The 19,527-nt window shown below is 39.9% G+C and overlaps 1 protein-coding gene across 1 annotated transcript in view; it reads right to left on the minus strand.

Moving 5' to 3' along the window:
• The window catches only part of Pmfbp1 (polyamine modulated factor 1 binding protein 1), a 47,117-nt gene that overhangs the window by 25,020 nt on the left and 2,570 nt on the right, over positions 1 to 19,527 (minus strand). The window contains exons 2-3 of the mRNA XM_090357347.1: positions 12,565 to 12,636; positions 7,936 to 8,091 (exon numbers count right to left, since the gene is read on the minus strand). Coding sequence (XP_090213473.1) covers positions 7,936 to 8,091; positions 12,565 to 12,636 — 228 coding nt within the window. The remainder of the gene's footprint in view (positions 1 to 7,935; positions 8,092 to 12,564; positions 12,637 to 19,527) is intronic.

Genomic DNA, 19,527 nt, shown 5'->3' on the forward strand with positions numbered 1-19,527 from the left:
AATTCTTGGACAGGAATTTTAAAGATATTACATACAAATACCTATGGGTTTGGAGGAATCAAAATTCAAGGACTTGGGGAAGTTGCTCAAGTTATTTAAGACATACTAAACTTTTATTTGTATGTATTTAAATTTTTTCTTAATTCCAAATGAATATAAAATAATGTCAAGCTATGGGTTAAATCTACATTCAATGTATATCATATCACACACACATAAGCCAAAGAATGATTTCATGAAGGTACTAATGCATTTCCTTTGAAAAATTTGCTTCTTTTTCTAGTGGAGACATAGCTATTATATACTTCTTCAGCTTTCTTTTTTTTGGGGAGGGGGTTGGAGAAAGGGTTTCTCGGGCTTGAACTCAAGGCTTAGGCCCTGTCCCTTGAGTTTTTGTGCTCAAGGCTAGCATTCAACTTCATGAGCCACAGCTCCACTTCCAGATTGTTTTTTGGTGGTTAACTGGCAATAAGAATCTCACAGACTTTCCTGCCTGTGCTGGCTTTGAAGTACAATCCTCAGCTCTCAGTTGCACGAGCCACCAGCAGCCTGGCCCTTCTTCCCCAACTCTCAAACTGAGATCTGGAGAAAATGAGTAAGCAATTTTGTGGAGGTGGGATTGGATACTGGGGTTTGAACTCAGGACCTTAATCTTGTGCTCTACTATCTTGAACCACACCCCAAGCGCTTTTTTGTGCACATTATTCATTTTTTTTAAGGTGGGAATATGTGCCTTTTGCCTGGGCTGGTCTAGAACCACAATTTTCTCTTTATACCTCCTGTGTAGCTGGGATGACAGATGTGTACCACTGTGCCCAGCTTTTCATTTATTTATGTATTTATATTTTATGAGATAATGGGGTCTGGATAGCTTCTTCTGTTCCAGGCTGGCTTGGATCCACAATCATTTAGATCTCTGAGCACCTCAGATTATAGACATGCACCACTAATGCCTGACAGACTAGTTCTTAAGGTGACTGCTCAGAACTGAATGTGAGTCTGGAGCCATCTCCTCTATCAGGTTTCTTGACTATCTTGGCAATATCAATACTTGAAAGATGGAGAGAGTAATGGTGGCTCATAGGATCCGGTTTCCATATTTAGTCAACCTTTCAGCCCTACTTGTGGTCAAAGAGATTATAGCTATTGCTCCTTCCTTGCCTATGTGGCCACTTGATCACACAAGGAAATTAATTAGCTTGGCACAATTTGCCTTTTGAAAAGTCACATTGGTTTCCACCCAATACTTTGTGCTTTTCAAGTTGATGCTAATTGATTGATGTTAAGTTCTATATTTTCCCAGATATTGAAGTTAAGCTGACAGCTCTATAATTACCAGAATTGTCCTTTTTCCCTTTTTAAAAAGATGAGCACTTCATTTACCCTTTGTGAGTCTACAGGGACTTTCTTTATCCTCTTGAGTTCTCAAAAATAATCACTTGGAGCTATGTAATAACACCTGCCAGTTCTTTAAGTACTCTTAGAAGAATGTCATCAGGCCCTGCTGATTTGCCTAAAGCTAGCATTTCAAAATACCTTTTAACCATTTGATTCCCTATTTGAGTTCACACTCTTTTCTGTCACAGGTTGGCATTGTGATAACTGGATCCCTGATTTTTTTTAATCTGGGAATTTAAACAAATTTACAGTTGCTATTATAAAGGTGATGTACACAGGGGTTGCAGTCAGGTATATTTCTTTTTTTCTTTTTCTGTTTTTCTAGGGCTTGAACTTAGGGCCTGGGCACTGTCCTTGGACTTTCTTAAGGCCAGTGCACTACCACTTGAGCCATAGTACTTCTGAGTTCTGTGTCTGTGGTACTGAGGAATCCAACCCACACTTTGTGTGTGCTGTTCTTACCTCTTCTTCTGAGAAGTCTGTCCTTAGCTCGTTTGCCCACTTAGTGACTTGTTTATTAGCTTTAGGAAGGGTTATTTTCTTGAGCTCCTTATATATTTTGGATATTAGGCCTTTGTCAGATGTATTGCTGGTAAAGATCTTTTCCCAGTTTGTTGACTGTCTTTCTAGTTGAGAAACTATCCTTTGCTGAACAAAACCTTTTAATTTTGATATAGGGCCATTTGTCAAGTCTCTCTCTCCTATCTGTCCCTGGAACCCTTTTCAAAAATTTTCTGTCTATGCCTATAAGTTCTAGTGTTTCTTCTATTCCCTATTACAGCAATCTCCAGGTTTCAGACCTGACATTGAGGTATTTGAGTTGATATCAGTGCATGGTGACAAACAGGAATCCCTTTTTGTTTTCTGCATATGGATGCTCAGTTTTCCCAATATCAATTAGTGAAGATACCATCTTTTTCCCATTATATATCTTTGATTCTCTTAAGTATATGCTTTTATTTCTGGGTCTTTCAGTCTTTTCCGCTGATCTTCAGGTCTACTTTGTGTCAAAACCAAGCTATTTTTGTTATTACAGTTCTGTAGTAAAGCTTGAAGTCTGGGACTGTGATACCACCAGTATTGGTGCTGCTGCTGCTGCTGCTTCTTCCTCTTCTTCTTCTTCTCCTTCTTCTTCTTCTTCTTCTTCTTCTTCTTCTTCTTCTTCTTCTTCTTCTTCTTCGTCGTCGTCGTCGTCGTCGTCGTCGTCGTCGTCGTCGTCGTCGTCGTCGTCCTTCTTTAGAATTGCTTTGGCTATCTGAGGTCTCTTGATCCATATGGATTTTTTTTGATGGTTTTCTTTTTCTGTCTCGGTAAACTTCATTGGGATTTCATTAAATCTGTAGGTAATTTTTGGCAGTATGGCCATTTTCACAATATTAATTCTACCTATCCATGAACACAGGAAGTCTTTCCATTTCCTGCTGCTGTCTTTGATTTCTTTCTTCAAAATTTTTATAGTTTTCACTATAAAGGTTCCATTGATTAGGTTTATTCCCAGATACTGCTTTTTTTTAAGCTAATGCAAATGGAGTTGCTTTCTCAATTTCCCTTTCTTCTTGTGCACTTTTGGTATACAGAAAGGCTACTGATTCTTCTGTGGGTTACTTTTTTATTTTGCTACTTTGCCAAAGTTTTTGATCAGCTCCAGGAGCTTGGGGATCAAGTCTTTAGATACAAGATTGTGTCATCTGCAAGCAGAGATCATTTGACTTCTTTTTCTATGTGAATCCCTTTTATGTCTTTTTCTTGCCTTATTGCTCTAGCTGGAAATTCCACTATATTGAAGAGGAGTATGGAGAGTGAACACTCCTGGCTTGTTCTTGGTTTTAGAGGAAATGGTTTTAGGTTTTCACCATTCAGTATGATGGTGGCTGTTGGTCTGTTATATATAGCCTTTATTATTTTGAGGTCCTTCTATGCCTACCATCTCCAGAGATTTTAGCATGAATGGAAGTTGGATTTTGCTGAAGGCTCTTTCTACATCTACTGAGATGATCAAATGGTTCTTGTTTTTGGCTCTGTTAATGTGATGTATTACACTTATTGATTTACATCTGCTAAACCAACCTTGTATCTCTGGGATAAGACCTACTTGAACATAATGTATGATGTTTTTTAAATTAGTTTTTGGATTCTGTGGCTAGAACTTTGTGTCTGTATCTTCAGAGAGACCGGGCTATAGTTCTCATTTTCCATTGAATCTTTAGCGGGTTTTGGGATGACTGTGATTCAGGCTCCATAAACTGAGTTTGGAATGGATCTTTCTACTTTCTAGATCATGGCAAAGTTTGAGGAGTACTGGTGTTAGTTCAACTTTAAAAGTCTTATAGATTTCAGCTGTGAATTTATCAGGACCCGGGATTTTCCTTGTTGGAAGACTCCCAATTATTTCCTCGATCTTACTGTGTGTTGTGTCCTGTTTAAGTGGTTTACATCTTCTTGGTTCAGCTTAGGCAGTTTATATGTTTCTAGGAATGTATCCATTTCTATTAGATTTTCCATCTTATTTGGGTATAGATTTTGAAAGTAGTCCTTTATAATCTTTCTTTTGAATTTCTTGGATGTTTGTTGTAATATTTCCTTTGGTATTTCCAATTTTGTTGATTTGAGTCTCTTCATCAATTTAACCAGTGTTTTGTCAAATTTTATTATTATTTTCAAAGAACCAGCTTTTTTTTTCTTTTGCCAGTCCTGGGGTTTGAACTCAGGGCCTGAGCACTGTCATTAGGCTTTCTTAAGGCTAGAACTCTACCCTTTGAGCCACAGCACCACTCACTTCTGGCCTTTTCTATGTATGTGGTTCTGAGGAATTGATACCAGGTCTTCGTGCAAGCTAGATAAGCACTCTACCAGTAGGCCAAACTCCTGGCCCAGTACCAGTGCTTTGTTTCACTGATTTTATGTACAGTTTTTTTTTTCAGTTTCTATTTTATTGAATTCTGCCCTAATCTTGATTATCTGTCTACTGGTCTTGGGTTTCAATTTTTCCTGTTTTCCTAAGCAGCTTTAGTTGTATCATTAGGTTATTTACTTACACTGTTTCTGTTTTATGTATGTACTTTGAACTATAAACTTTCTTCTCAGCACTGCTTCTGTAGTATCCCCGAAGTTCTGGTATGATGTGTTTTCATTTTCATTGAATTGTAAGAAAGTTCCGAATTCCTCCTTTATTTCTTCAGTGACCTATGTGTTGTTCAGCAGTGTGTTCAGTCTCCCTGTGTTTGAGAGTCTTCTGCAGTATGTTTTGTTTTTGAGAACTGTGATCAGATAAGATACAAGGAGTTATCTTGATCCTTTTGTATTTTCACAGGCTTATTGTGTGTCCTAGAATGTAGTCCATTTTGATAATGTTCCATGAGCTTCATATGGGAGTATAAAGTCTCATTATGATTTTTTCCAATAATTTTCATGATATTCTTTTGCTTTCTTTGATAACTTAAATGGAACTCTAGGTTAGCCTCATCTCACTAGATGGGTTTATCTGTTACTTTATTTTGGTTATTGGTTGTGGGCCTGGAGTTCTATCCCTGAGCTCTTCTGTTCAAGGCTAGAGCTCTACCACTTTGAGCCACAGCATCACTTTCAGTTTTTTGGTGGGTAACTGGAGATATGAGTTTCATGGATTTTCCTACTTGGGCTGGTTTTGAACTGTGATCTTCAAATCCCAATCTCCTGAGTATATCTGTTACTTCTTCTATAAATTATGTTTCTTGTACTTGTGCTGGTAGAGTATGAACTAGGCGTTTAATTAACATACATTTCCTTAGATTGCAAAGCTTAGTTGGAAAGCTATTCAGTATCATCATACTTCTGACTGGGAATAGACTTCATGAAAAACCAGATGCTTAAGAAGGCCTTTTCTTTATTGATTTGATCATCATTTTATTATGGCATCTCTGCTGTTGTTTTCTCTTTGAGTTCCTAGCCTGGGACAAGTCTTGGGCTCCCAAAGTGAAGTGCAATTTTTTTATTAACCTTTATTTTATATTTCAAATGTCAAGTTTAACAAATAAGTATTTAAGAATGGAATCTCTATTTGCAATCACTGGTGATTTAGAGAGCAGTTAAGACTCAGGGCTAAGCAAGTGCACATTGGTACCTGGAGAATAAACACCCATAAATTTTGCATCCTGAGCAAAATTTATTTCATCTGACTCCTGAAATATTACTGTATTTTGCAGTATTCTTTTTGCCAGTCCTGGGGCTTGAACTCAGGGCCTGAGCACTGTCCTTGGGCTTTCTTAAGGCTAGAGCTCTACCACTTGAGTTACAGTACCACTTCCATCTTTTTCTATGTATGTGGTACTGAGGAATTGAACATGGGTCTTTGTGCATGGTAGGCAGGCATCCTTACCACTAGTCCAAACTCTGGCTGGTTACTATATTTTGGAGCATAATGTTTTTTAATTTATAAGGTCCTGGCATATATTCTCCTAGTCCCGTCCTTCTCCTCTCCTTTCATTACACAGAATAGCTGATGCAATGTTTTTCTTTTCCCTCATAACTGTGGTCCTGAATCATGACCTCTGCCCTATTTCTCCAGCTCATTTTCAGATATGCTAGTCTAAATTCCAGAAAGCTGTAGGTTTTTCCTTTGTTCCCATATTACATTTCTTTCTAGAAGGAAAATCTTAAAAGGGATTTTTTTTGAGTACATGAGTATAGATCTACATGTAATTGTGTATTTGTATGCATAGTCTGCAATTTAAATTTTGCACTAAGTGCTAGGAAAAAAAAAGAGCTTGTTTTAAAGCTTGTTTCAAGCTGTTAGACCTTCTTCTGGGCAATTAGAATAATAAAATGCAATTTAATACCTTTTTCCTTTCAAGTTGCCAAGTACATTTATAAGCCACATGGCTTCCCCTGGCTGGGGAATAAGTAAACTTATGATAACTATGGTGAAAATATCCTAAAATGTTAATATTTAGAATGAAATAAATTATGATAATCTTTCTGAAATCCATTTAGGAATACTATGGATTTTTCTATATTCACGACTTCCTGAAGGAAGCACAGCAATGACCAGTAAGGTGAGGTGGAAGTACGTAGCTAGTAGCATATTTAGAACCTTGCTGAGAACAAATTGTGGTTTCTACAGTGAGGTGGTAAGTCCTGGCAGAACTTTCGTGGCCACAATGAAAGAGACCAGGTCCTTGACCACAAGAAACATGATTGCTCACCCAGTAGCTAGGAGACTCTAACTTGTGGGTTCAGCCAAAGACATGTGTAACCCATATTTGCTGTATGTTTACACAGAACTTGTATCACCAAATGGAAATAAGGTCACTAATGGAAGTAAGGAGTTCTTGGAAACCCAGGTTTTAGTGAGCTGTGGGAAGATAAATCCCAGTGGATTTTGTGCTTGTGAAGACTGGTTGTAGGCTTAGTGTTGCCAAAGAGAGAAGGGAGAATCTTAGGCTAAAATAAAGTGGTCTCAGTTGATGATATGTAGATTCTAAATCAGTATTTGTTCAGTAAACAGTGTCAAGAAGATGGCCATGCTTGGAGGTCGGTCTTACTGTTCAGGTGTTCATAGGCTAGGTAGTACTGAGTGTTTTGCCTTGGGTACCACAAAAGCAGGACTCTAATAAGGCACTGAGTATTGAGCAGTAGTTTACGTGGTAGGTGATTGTAGCAGATTCCATATTAAGCAGAGCTGGGAACTGAGACATATAAGGAGTGAATGAAGTTGTCAAGCTAGTTCTCACTGTGGGCAGTGGTGAGCCTGAGCAAAGACTATGCCTTAGTTAACTCAGTCTCAGGGGAAAAGGAGCTGGGTTGCTGAGTCAACTTTTTAGGGAGATTACTTCTGTGGTAACTCTGCTTGCTGTATGATTGTGTTCTGGCCTTTAGAAGAATATCTCCTAGGTGATGAGATGCAGAGTTGGATGGAATTAATGAGAACTGACTGTACTTGATGAACAATGATACCTCAGAGTGAGAGAGTGTCGTTTATTTACATGGTTGGCTTAGAAGTTTACTGAAGCTTTGTCAGGAGACATTACTCTCCTCATATCATTGTAATCCGGTATTTTCAGGGCTATAAGCTAAAGTGTAAAAGGCCAGATAAGAAAAAGGCAGCATGGATCTATCTGGACGCTGGTGGCTCACACTTGTAATCCTAGCTACACAGGAGGCTGCGATCTGAGGAGTGTGGTTCAAAACCAGCTCGGGCAGGAAAGTCAATGCGACTCATCTCCAACTAACCACCAGAAAACCAGAAATAGAGTGGTGGCTCAAAGTGGTAGAGCTCTAACTCTGAGCAAAAGAGTTTAGGGAGAGCACCCGAGTCCTGAGTTCAAGTCCCGTGATGAAAAGAAAAGAGTAACTCAGAAAGTTGATACACTTGGAAATAGCTAGGTTAAAAAACCCATATGGCAGGGTAATTTCTCTCTCTCTCCTCCTCCCCTCTCTCTGTAGTCCTGCTTGCTTGGTAAGTAAGTACTAACTGGGTCACCCAGGTCAGAGCTTTCTATTGTCCCTGCCCATGGAGACCCAAGAAGGAACAGAGTTGGCAGCAGCTTGCCCATCGCTTACGTGGCTGTCATTCATCATAGCCTCCTCCACACAGAGCTGGTTCTCTTGCAAGGTCTTCCCTTGTCTCTTGAAGACATCATGAAGATTCTTGATGTCAAGTTGCAGGTTTAAGAGCTTGCTGTTCAGCCCACTCACTTCTCTGTCTCTCTCCTGGGCCTAGGCAGACAGAAAAACAAAAGCATCAATTATAAACTATCAAGAACATGCTAACTTTCCTTCACTTAATGGGTTGACAGAGACTTTAAATTTGTGTGAAATTTGTCCATCAAGCCTTTGCTGTTATTACTCATCCTGTGTAACATTTACACAATATACATTTGTAAGGTGTCTTAAGTACTCTGCCTTATTTAAATGCTTATATTAAGCATCAGACAATTGTTTGTTTCTTTCTCTTTAACCATGAGCTCAAATCTCCCTCATCTATAAACCTCGTTGTTTTTTTTTTTTTTTTCCCCGTTGGTGGAGGGACTTAACTCTGGGCCTGGGTGTTGTCCCTGAGCTCTTCAGCTCAAGGTTACCACCCTACCCCTTGAGCCACAGCGCCACTTCTGGTTTTCTGGTGGTTAATTGGAGATAAGCGTCTCACAGACTTTGGTGCCTGGGCTAGCTCTGAACACAATCTTCAGATCTCAGCCTCCTGAATAGCTAGGATTACAGGCATGAGCCACAGCAACTGGCTTAGTGGTTTTCTTTGTAGGGGTACACCAATGGGAGCAAAAGTGAAATTTTTGGCTGATTAGGTAACTGTCTTTGATTGTGATTGAAAATGATTAGCTAATTGTTGCAAGGTCAGACCAGAAATTGGTCATGGAGATCAAAATAGTGTGCGCAGTGTAGCAACATGCCCTATGGTGGGGTGGGAGCAGGATGCAGAGCTGGGCAGACGGGGCAGGTGGGACTCCATCGACCCATGCTTTCTGTATAATGGATGCCCATAGCATGAGAAGGAACTGGGGGAAGTCGTCCATGGACCTGCGCAGTGCTTGAGTTCTACCACTGTGCTGCTTTTTCTCATACTCATGATGCTAGCTAGGCCTTACTATCTTGGAATTTTAGACCTTAGAATGGAGGCTGTTGAGTGTATGTGAAGTGCCTTATGCAGAATCTTATGTGAGGATTTGTGCCATTAACTAGAGAAACACTCCCAAGAGAAAGCAGCAAGGAAGAAGGAGGAAGCAGAAAGGGGAAGGGAAGAAATCCCACAAAGGTAAAATTTCAGGCAAAGTCCAGTGGGTCATTCTAAGCTGCTCCCACAGGGAACTTAGAAGCCTCTGTTATATGTCAGAATCTGTCCCGTCTGGCAGCAATAAAGGCTGGGCTGTCAAACCCGGCATCCATCAAGGTGCCAGAGCTCCGGATGAGGTACAAGCTCCCAAGGATGTCCAGTTTTATGGTCCTCTAGGAGATGTGAGCTTAGGAGTCTAAGACTAATTCCTCTGAGAGACAAAGCAGGGTAAGGGTAGAGAAATGCCTCAGACTGGAGCTCCAGTGTCTTAAGCTGGTTAGCAGCAGGGTCAGGAAAGCACATTCCACATTCTCCCTGTCCCTCTGGCCAGAGGTCACCACCATCTCCCATGGACTGGTCTGGCTTCTGAAATATAGTAGCTACATAACGTCCATTCCCAAGGGAACTGGACACCTGATAACAGACATCATAAATCAAGCCTTTGCGGACAGGGCAGTTGAAGAGACCTCTGCACAAGGCCAAGGGGGAGGAGAGTGGGCAGAGGACAACGTGAGAGTCGGACACTGCAATGTCAGAGTATTCGGAATTGAGAAGGTTTCCCAGAAGTGCTGCTGTCTCAGCTGATTTATTCCTTCATTTCCATTTAGTACCTGGATTTTTTTTTTTACCACTTTACAGTTTAATTAGGTTAATGGCATGGCTCTGTCATTAAAAGAATTTCATTATCTCAAAACTCTCCCTCCTCCTCTCACTCTTGTCCCTTGTTCCTCACTTTCAGAAAAATAACAGTGGATGTCAACTGCCCTAAGCATGTAATTACCATTAAGACAATTACCAGGGACTCTCTTAAGAGAATACTTGTAGAGTGGTTTAAAAAAAAAAACATGGTGTGCAGACACTGTTTTCTAACTTGAAAATGAAATTCTTGATTTGATAAGCAGTTACCAGGTGGTTTTAGTGCTTTGGAGCCCCTTTCTCTCTGTACCACATCACGGAAGAGGGTATGATGCCACACCCGAGAGGGAGACCCTTAGGGTCCCCTCCAATGTTGCTACAGAACCATTGTTTCCTCCTTAGGCATCAATGAAAAGATTGGTGACAATGCCATGCCTAAGGTGTGTAATAAACATCCTTCTTTCTAAACCAGATGAATAAAAAATATATTTGGCTTGGTCAAATGAAATTTGTGTTTGAAACCAAAACCTAACCAATCATCCCCAAAGAACAAATCGTAAAAGGGTTAGGATGCATCTAGAGTGAAAGCACTTGAAGAACGTTAAGACAATTTCCATGTATAGCATTCCATTTTTCACTTCAGGTGGTTGGAAGAAGATGCTGCACTAACCTCGCCAACTCCAGAAAGATAAGTTTTCCCTCCCCCTGGGGTTCCAGTAAATCTAATTTCTTGCACAGATATTAGCTGTAAAGTATTTATAATTCTATGTACTTTATGAAGGCTAAATTCCAGGCGATGCCTTTCAAGTATTAATATGCAGCAGGAATAGATTTTATCTGACATTTCATCAATCATAGCTCTGTAACCAGTCCTGGGTCATGAGATGAACTGAGAGTCATAATGCTGACCCTCAGGCACTATCTGATCCTCTCCTGGATCTGAAGTCATTAGTGATGGCTGAAATCACAAGCCTCCATCTGCTAGGAGGGTTTTCATTTAGACAAATAATCTTCTCAGATACCTAGCTTTGGCTACTTTGCTTAGAAGCAAGGGTATTATCAGAGTTACCTACCCACAGGCAAAATGGTGGGTACTAGCATCACATTTTTTGTTTTACTCAGGCTAATGATTGGAAAATAGGTAATTTACTGAAGCAAATTGATTCAATGTGTCTTTGGTCAAACAGCTTGACTTCTCAAGCATGTATTTCAAAAGGCGTAGCAAGCTGGAGGTCCTGAGTTCAATCCTTAGTACCACACACAAAACCCAAAATGTTTGATGTCTCTTGAAACTTGAGTGGTAGTTTCCAGAGTAGTAGGTGGTCATTTATCAAAGGATGAGGACAGATCTTTAACGAATAGTGAAATATTACTTTCAACAACAGATACCCGGGCCAGGAGTGTGGTCTAGTGGAAGAGTGCTTGCCTCGGATGCACGATGTCCTGGGTTCGATTCCTCGGTACCACATGCACAGAAAAAGCCGGAAGTGGGGCTGTGGCTCAAATGGTGGGGTGCTAGCCTCGAGCAAGCCCAAGGACAGTGCCCAGGCCCTGAGTTCAAGCCCCAGGACTGGCAAAAAGAAAAGAAAAAAGAAAACAATAGATATCCATTTATGGTGAGAGTTATGCTTTAACAAAGCAGAAAAAAAAGGCAACAAATCTTAAAGCCTAATGTAATTTCAGGAATGTTTACATTTTTGTCAAACCATAAAACATACAGTAGTTATCTGTTTCAAATAATGCTAATATTACTAACAAGATTTCTGAGTTCACTTTTACATTTACAGAAATACTGAAGCTGTCTGTATTACTTTTGATAGGAATGGATGGGTATTCATATAAGGTTTTGCCTATGAGCAAAAATGTTAAGTTCATCTGGTGAAGAAGAATTCTGCAACCGCTGGTGCATCGCTTAGGATGTTTATGGTCTCCAGCAGAGATGAGCTCATGGGCGTATGGTATCTGTGCAATGTGGATTGCTTTTGTTGTTATTTGGGCAGTTGCCAGGAACTTTTGCCATCACTTGGCTTTGGAGGAATTCTTCCACTAGAAGATAAGCTCTATGAGAGAAGGGTCTTTGTCTATTTTACTCACTGTCTGCTCCTACAACAAGGCTGACTGAGTATGTGGAAGATGCTTAGTCAATTAAATGAACGAATGGCCTTCTGGAAAATCTGTACCAGATCCTCATTCATTGTAGAACTGACAGTGTTCCCTCTGGCTCCAGTAATTCCAGTAGGAAGGGGTGAAAGTGACTGCTTTAGCAGCTGCTTCCCTCCTGAAAGGAGGCCTTTAATTAGGTGTATGTCATACAGGGAAGTTCTACACTCACCAAGACAGACCCCTTCGATGTTTCTGGAACAGGCTAGAGAACATATATCTACCATCTGGCCAAAATATTAGACAAATCAGAACACTGCATTTCTATATAATCTCACATAATGATAGGAAATATTTACTCAGTGCCGTTTACACAAAGTATCATGTAATCCAACAAGCCTTTGCAATAGATGCCCAGCGTTCCTAGTTTCTAGGTATAAGGCAAAGGCAGCAGAGAGAGAGTAAGCAGCATCCTCAGTGTCACAAGTACTGGACTCAGACCCCGTGAGGTTCAGTCTGGGCTCCTAAAGGTCATACTCGCCGCCCTTTGTTATCCATGATATTTTATGAAGGCTTCTATATATGGAATTTTGAATCACGAAACTTGAGAAGGAGTTCCTTAGAACAAAGGTTCAACTCCGGTGTATGGAGAAAGTTAGGATCCTTACCTCATCTTTCAGTCCCTTGGCAGCTCTCAATTCTCCTTTAAGCTTTAGCATTTTGTGAGCTTTGTTATAAACCTGAAAAAGTCCAAGTGTTTAAGATGGAAAAAGCATAAATGGGTCCAGCCCTTTAAAACCTTTTCCCAGCTGGACCTATGCCCTCAGCAGGAGGTTTGGAGAAGGTTCCTAACCTGCTAGCAGTACCGACTTTTCTTACCCATCTGTTTGTGTTTTCAAAAGTGTTAGTGTTAAAACACTCACTAGGGAGGCAGAACCATGGTTTTGCATCTTTTCCAGAAAACCACTACAATTTAGTTTCTGAGTTCATCTACCTTGGGATCCAAAAGGTCTGAACTGAACTTACTCTCTAAATTTTTAAGTATCATGTAATTCAGATATAGTTAAACACTATGTACTTTTTTTAGTGAACAAGGCAGAACATACAGGACACGCACATAACTCTGAGGAGATATTATTATCATGATCAGTTTACAGAGAAGAAAATGGAGGTCTAGGAAGGCAAATTGGCTTACCCAAGGTAACACAACATAGGCTGTCTTACTGCTCCAGGAAGATCTTCCATTTATTTGTAACTACTAATTTGAAATGTCTGATGAAGCATCAGCTTGCCACTTATAAAGGTAGGACTCATGTAAAGTGCTGATAAGCTTATAAAAAGATTCCAAGGAACCCCAGGATTTTGGTACATATATGTGTGTAAGTATACGATGATGCATTTGAGGTCATAATGCACTGAACTTAGTAAAATAATCTAATTCATTACGGTTTTAATTGTAACACAAGGGGGGATTTTTCACCAAGCACTTACCTGCAGAATAGTTTCAAGAATGAGAAGCTATCAAAAATACTCATTCTTTGTTATGAACCACATCCCTCCCCCATCCCAATATAAGCCAAGAGGAGGAAAGAATGCTGTTGATCCATGGAATCTGGAATGTTTTAAGAAGTTGTATTCTGATTTTCTACATTGTGTACTCCCTTGAGTCTTCATGCATGGAGATGCATCATGGGAATGATAACGGTATTCAGGCTTAACTGGAAGGAATAAGCCGGACGATGTCTCAGTAACAAACCCCAAATGCCAGGGGCTTAAAGCTATAAAGATTTCTTTTTCACTCAGACTACATGTCCCAGAGTCATCTAAGACTGCTCAACACTGTCTTTAGCTGGTAGAACCACTATTATATAGCAAATTGCCTGTTGCTAAGGTAGCAGAAAGAGAACTTGATGAATTATATGCTGCTTCTTAAAGCGGCAGTGAAACACTTTGCTTATGTTCATATTTCATTGGCCCAGACAACAGCCTTTGTTTGTCTCCCAAAGGCAATATTGGTGAACATTACAAATGAATTCTATATCAGGCAAGTGAGGCTAAAATAGTGTGTGGTGGCAGGGTGAAGGGGCCTCCAAATGTAATCCTAGTAACTTCGGAGGCAAAGATTTGGAGGATTAGTTTGAGGCCAGCCAGGGAAAAAACTTCAGAAGACTACCATTTCAACCAATAAAACTTGGACGTAGTGGAGTGTCTATCATCCGAGATATGTGGGAAGCGTGAGTAGAAGGACAAGGTCTAGGCTGGCCCTGTGTGTATATCCTGGGCAAGAGATAGTTTAAAAAATAACCAAAGCAAAAAGGGCTTGGGGTCTGGCTCAAGTGGTAGATGCTTGACTGTATCTGAAGAGTGACTTTGGAGAATGCCTCATCTCTATGAGCCTTCGATTTCTGCCCTTAGACATGAAGGAGTGGTAGTGAATGATTTTTAAGGTCTTTCCAGCTCTTAAGTTTTACTTAGTTTATACCATGATGGATGTTTCTTTAGTGAGAATTCTAAACTCCGTCTGAAGCATCACACACAAACTATAATAGAAAAATATATCTCAAAGATGGTTTTTCTCTATAGGAAGACCTACTGGATCATTGGTGGGTGATTTTTTAAAATACTGGTTCTAGGGCTTGAACTCAGACCCTGGGCTCTGTTCCTGAGCTTTTATGCTCAAGGCTATTGCTCTACCATTTGAGTCACAGGTCCACTTGTAGCTGTTTTGATGCTTAATTGGAGATAAGAGTCTTACAGACTTTCCTGTTCAAGGTAGCTTCAACCTCAGATCTTAGCCTCGGTAGCTAAGATTATAGATGTGATCCATTTTGTGCTCAGTAATTTTTTTAAAATCACAACTAAGTGATTTTTAAATAAAACGTATCAAATAAATGTTTCTAGACTATAATGGCTTCATCCCTAGTGATCACTTGCAAGCGACACACACTTCAGAGAAGTAGAAAGTATAGGTCTCAATATTTGTGTAAAAATACATTGGATTTTTACTAAGTAAAACAAGTCAGAGGAAAAATAGCTGAATTTTGTTCTGTGAAGGAGACATAGGATTCCTGTAAACCATTAGGAATAGGAATGGGCAATTTGGAAGTGCTTATGTATGATAAATTTTTGATGCATTTGACAGTAATGTTTACCAGATGAATAAGAAAGAATGCTTTAAGGGAGGCTTCAGGATTTGTAAATGATCATTTAGGACATTCACAAGGCTCTCTGAGGAGTGCAGCTGGACAAGTATTTTATACTAGGGAAAACTCATTCCAGAGGGAATGAGGTATTCTATCAGATCCCTGGCTACTGAGTCTCCGGGTCTTAGACATTGTTACTGTTGTCTCTTCCTGAATCCTTACTCTTAAATCTTTCTGTGTCTCCTGAATAATCTTTCTTCATGCCTCATCTGCTACATTTGCTCAGGGAACTGCTTGTTTTCCTAAGTTTTCCATCTGTTTTTCAAAGAAGACCCTCTCTTGGTGACAGCTTTACACTCTCCTCACCAAAAAAGGATTATAACCTAACACTTAGAACATCGAGTGATGTTTTGTGCTTACATTCAGCCCAACCTCAGAGCAACTTATACTATAAAGCAAACATTATCCTGCATCTGGGTGACAGTGTAGCTGGCAAAAACTCAAGATATACAAGCAAAAAATTAACTACTTTTCTCTGATTTAGCATCTTTAGTGAGCTTCATTTTCATCATATAGTAAAAACCATAAGTAAGAATTATTTCTAAGAAAGTGCTGCCATTTTCAGGTTGAAGTTAAATCAGTTTATCCTTCTCTCAACCTCTCTTAAGGCCTTTAAAGAGCATAGGGAAGTTCTAGGATTAGATTTTTCTCTAATATTCTACCTTGTATCAATGTACCAAGTGTTATGAATCCTAGAGCTCATACTTATTGAAATGAAGTATTTCAACATTTTGTCTATTTCTATTTTTTTAAATGTTAGTACTGTAAACTGGCCAAACCAGTTCCAAAAGAGAAAAATCCCTAGACTTGGAAGCTATGTCTGATTGTGATGGTGGTAGGAACAGATGATGCTGGAGATGTTTTTGCATAGTATAAAGTCCTACGTAGTGACAGAGAATCAAAACCTAATGCCAAGGAGACAAACTGAAATCTAGTCTAAGCCTAGGATTGGCATTCTTTTGGAGAGAAAAATGGAGCTTGTGGAATGTTTTGGGAAGACCGGAGCAAAAGGGGCCTGGAGAAGAGGTCATCAGATTTAATAGACTGTCTTAGATGACATTCTCTTCCTGGGTACCTTTTGGTACCTTCACATGGGCTGTCAATTGTCTCTTCCAGTATGGATACTCTTATCTTCCTAAGACAACTGAGTCTCAGTTTCTCTTGAAAGTAAAGAGAATACTACCGAGGACTTCTAGGAAATTGCTGAGAGGCAATGCCCAGCTCCTTGCTCCTTCCCTTCTTCCCAGCTGCTTGTGATGCGGAGTTAAGGCTACAGCAGCCATGTGGAACGTGAGGGGATGCTCAGGAAGACAGAAGGACTCCCTGCCCTTAATTGGTGTGGAACCACCACGCCAGGTCTGGACAGAGGGCAGTTCCTGTCTTGTTTGAGTCACTCTTATTTTGGTTTTCATGTTATAGCGTTTAATGTGAGTGGGTACCATTTGCGTTTCACTCATCTCTACAATCCACAGCCCCATCTGTAGCACCTCCACCGGCTGCACAGCGCCTTGGGCTCTGCATGTCTTGCACCCAGGACCAGCTCTTTGTCCTCTACCGTGTGTTTGTCGAATACTGTTCCCATTTTTTGACTTGATCTCCTCCTGACTCATCAGTTCTTTGTTTTTACTTTCTCCTCTCCTTGCTGCATGGTGGAAGAAGAACCAGGACAAGGAAGAGAGTACTTATTTAGTCTACCTATCGCTACTACCACTGACATTGTTTTTTCATGTCATTGGGAAAAATTTCCTTTTTGTGAAGTACACGCTCCATCAAATTTTTGTTCCCATTAACATTAACTGACTTGTAGAAAAATTTCCCACCGGCCTGCTCTGTATCTTTAGGAGAGAGTCTTGCTGTGAAAATCACGTATCTTCAAGACCCAACTCAATTTTGCCATCATCTCTACGAATACGTGTGATATCAGCATTTGCACTACAACTTCCTCCAATCCAGCCAGCTGCCTTTGTTATGTCTGTCAGTGGTTTATTCCTCTGTAGTAAGTTAGCAGTGATCTACTCTTGTAAAAGAACAAAAATATACACATCTTCTTGATGTGTTTAGATTTCTAGGAAAGTTGCAAAACAGCTCTTTAGATTTCTCTATTCTGATAGTTTTACAGTTTTTCATGACTTAGGCACTGTTGGAGAATACTGGCCAGTGAATTTATAGAATGACCTGCAACTGGATATGCCTCATACTTACTGAGACTTTGAATTTTAGACAAATGTATCCTGTACTTTCTTAGTGAATCATATTAGGGGATTATATATAATATCGAGATGTCTTAACTTTGATGTTAGCCTTGGGTCACTTGCTTATATTGCTCTCTATTGCTACTGGGTTTATCTATTAGAAAAATCACTATTTTTTCCTATTACAATAAATAAATATATAGAGTGGGAAAATACTTTGAGAGTATACAAGTATTATTTTGACATGTTATTTTTCAGCCAGGTGCATTTTGCTGGCAATAATTATGACTATGACATTCAATAGAGATTTTTCTATTTCTTGAATTCCATCTATATTTATCCACTAGAATTCTTCTGGAAGGAAGAGTTGCTTCTGCTTGTTTATATCAGGAGGAGCTCTTGGATGTCTTTAATTTTATTTTTTATTTTATGGTTCATAATCTACCATGTACCTTGTTACCCAGCTGTTCCAGCACTGGCTGTTGGGAGTTGCCATTGACTCCCATGGCATGTTTCTAAGCCCTCATCCTTCCTTGAGCACATCCTAAATTTCTGACCCTGTGACAAGCTCCAGGATCATCTTACATTTTTCTGCCCTAGTTACTTCATGGACCTAGGTCCATTTTGACCCAAGTTATATGATCATGGGCAAGTTAGCTTTTTGTGTTAATTATCTCACTTGGAAATACCTGAAATAAAATAATAATAATAATAATAATAATATCTACCATACAAGATTGTTAAGTAAGTTAAATAAAAAAATGTGCATACACATACACATATGTATATATCTTTTTTTTTTTGCCAGTCCTGGGCTCAGGGCATGAACCCTGTCCTTGGACTTTCTCAAGGCTAGAGCTCTACCACTTGAGCCTCAGCACCACTTCCGGCTTTTTTCTATGTATGTGGTACCGAGGAATTGAACCCAGGTCTTCGTGCATGCTAGGCAAGCACTCAACCACTAGGCCAAACTCCCGGCCCCACATATGTATACATCTTTAACGGGCTTTTCTTCTTTGCCTTTTGTAGGATGGAGTTTGCTCTTTTTGACCAGTTGACCCCAGCTGTATTCTGCCAGTACTATGTAACAAAACTCTTTTTTTTTTGGGAATAAAACTCTTGAGAAAGGATTTTACAAATCTTCTTTTCTTCTTTCCTTATCTTAGCCCCTTCTTCTCTAGTATCTCTTGGGTTTTAAAGTAATCATACCAATGAGCATTCTCCTAGTTACCAGTTCCGGCACAACAAGGGTTAAATACTTTGTGATAACTTCAGCACCGAACTGCCAAGTCTCTTAGGTTCAGCTCAGCAATCAAACTGGATAACCTAATAGAGCCCCTGGTGCTACGGGAAACACAAGACACTGATTTATATTTTAATATCAGTAATTTCCACAAGAGCAACATTTCTGAGTGTCATTTTACAATTTCTGTCAAATGCCAGCTCAGTTTTTCTTAATTCTGTTTATTGTGTCTGAATTTGCAACCTCATTGGCAATGCAGATTCTGGGTTCCCAAGGGAGGGGAACATTTCCATCTTTCTCTGAAAGGAGAGAGCCAGGGATGGAGGGCAAAAATGGATCTATAAAATAATTGGAAATGTAAATATATAAGTATCTATTAGGAAGTGGTTATGAAGTACTTTTAGTTAAAAGAGGCAGTCCTGAACAAAATGCAAAAATAAATAATAAGAAAAGAAAGAAGAAAAGCAAGCAAGTAAGCAGGCCAAAAGGGCTGTTGGAGATCCAAACTGGAATCTTTCCATGTAGCAGCAAGAACATGTGTACGCTTAAAGCAACAGAGAAAAGGCACTGGTCTAGTCAGGGGATATTTGGCCACATTTACGGTAAGCTTGTTGCCTGCAGTCATTAGCACTCTAGCAGGTTGTAAAGTGTTTGGGGATCCTGAAGGATCAAAGATGCACAGCTACATAAATGCCAGATGTTGCCATTAGGAAGAAGGAGCCTGGTTCTCTCCTGTACGCTTTGAACATTTAATAAAAGAACAAAGCTGGCGCTGTTGGCACAGAGCACATCTACTCGGCATATTTGGGAAGGGTAGGAGTGCTTTCCCAGGGCAGCTGGCTACAGATGCATACCCTTGCATTCCCAGCGCCGTCCGCTAGCTCCCTCTAGGCCCGAAGCTTCATTTTCTGCATTGGATCATTCCTGGACGGTTAGTAAGCAACCTCCTCCAAGAGTTCGATGGCACACTCTTCTCTGTGGTCTAATGGTTCT

Source organism: Megascapheus bottae, chromosome 24 (assembly GCF_031878675.1).
Source record: "Megascapheus bottae isolate mThoBot1 chromosome 24, mThoBot2.hap1, whole genome shotgun sequence".
Classification (NCBI taxonomy): domain Eukaryota; kingdom Metazoa; phylum Chordata; class Mammalia; order Rodentia; family Geomyidae; genus Megascapheus; species Megascapheus bottae.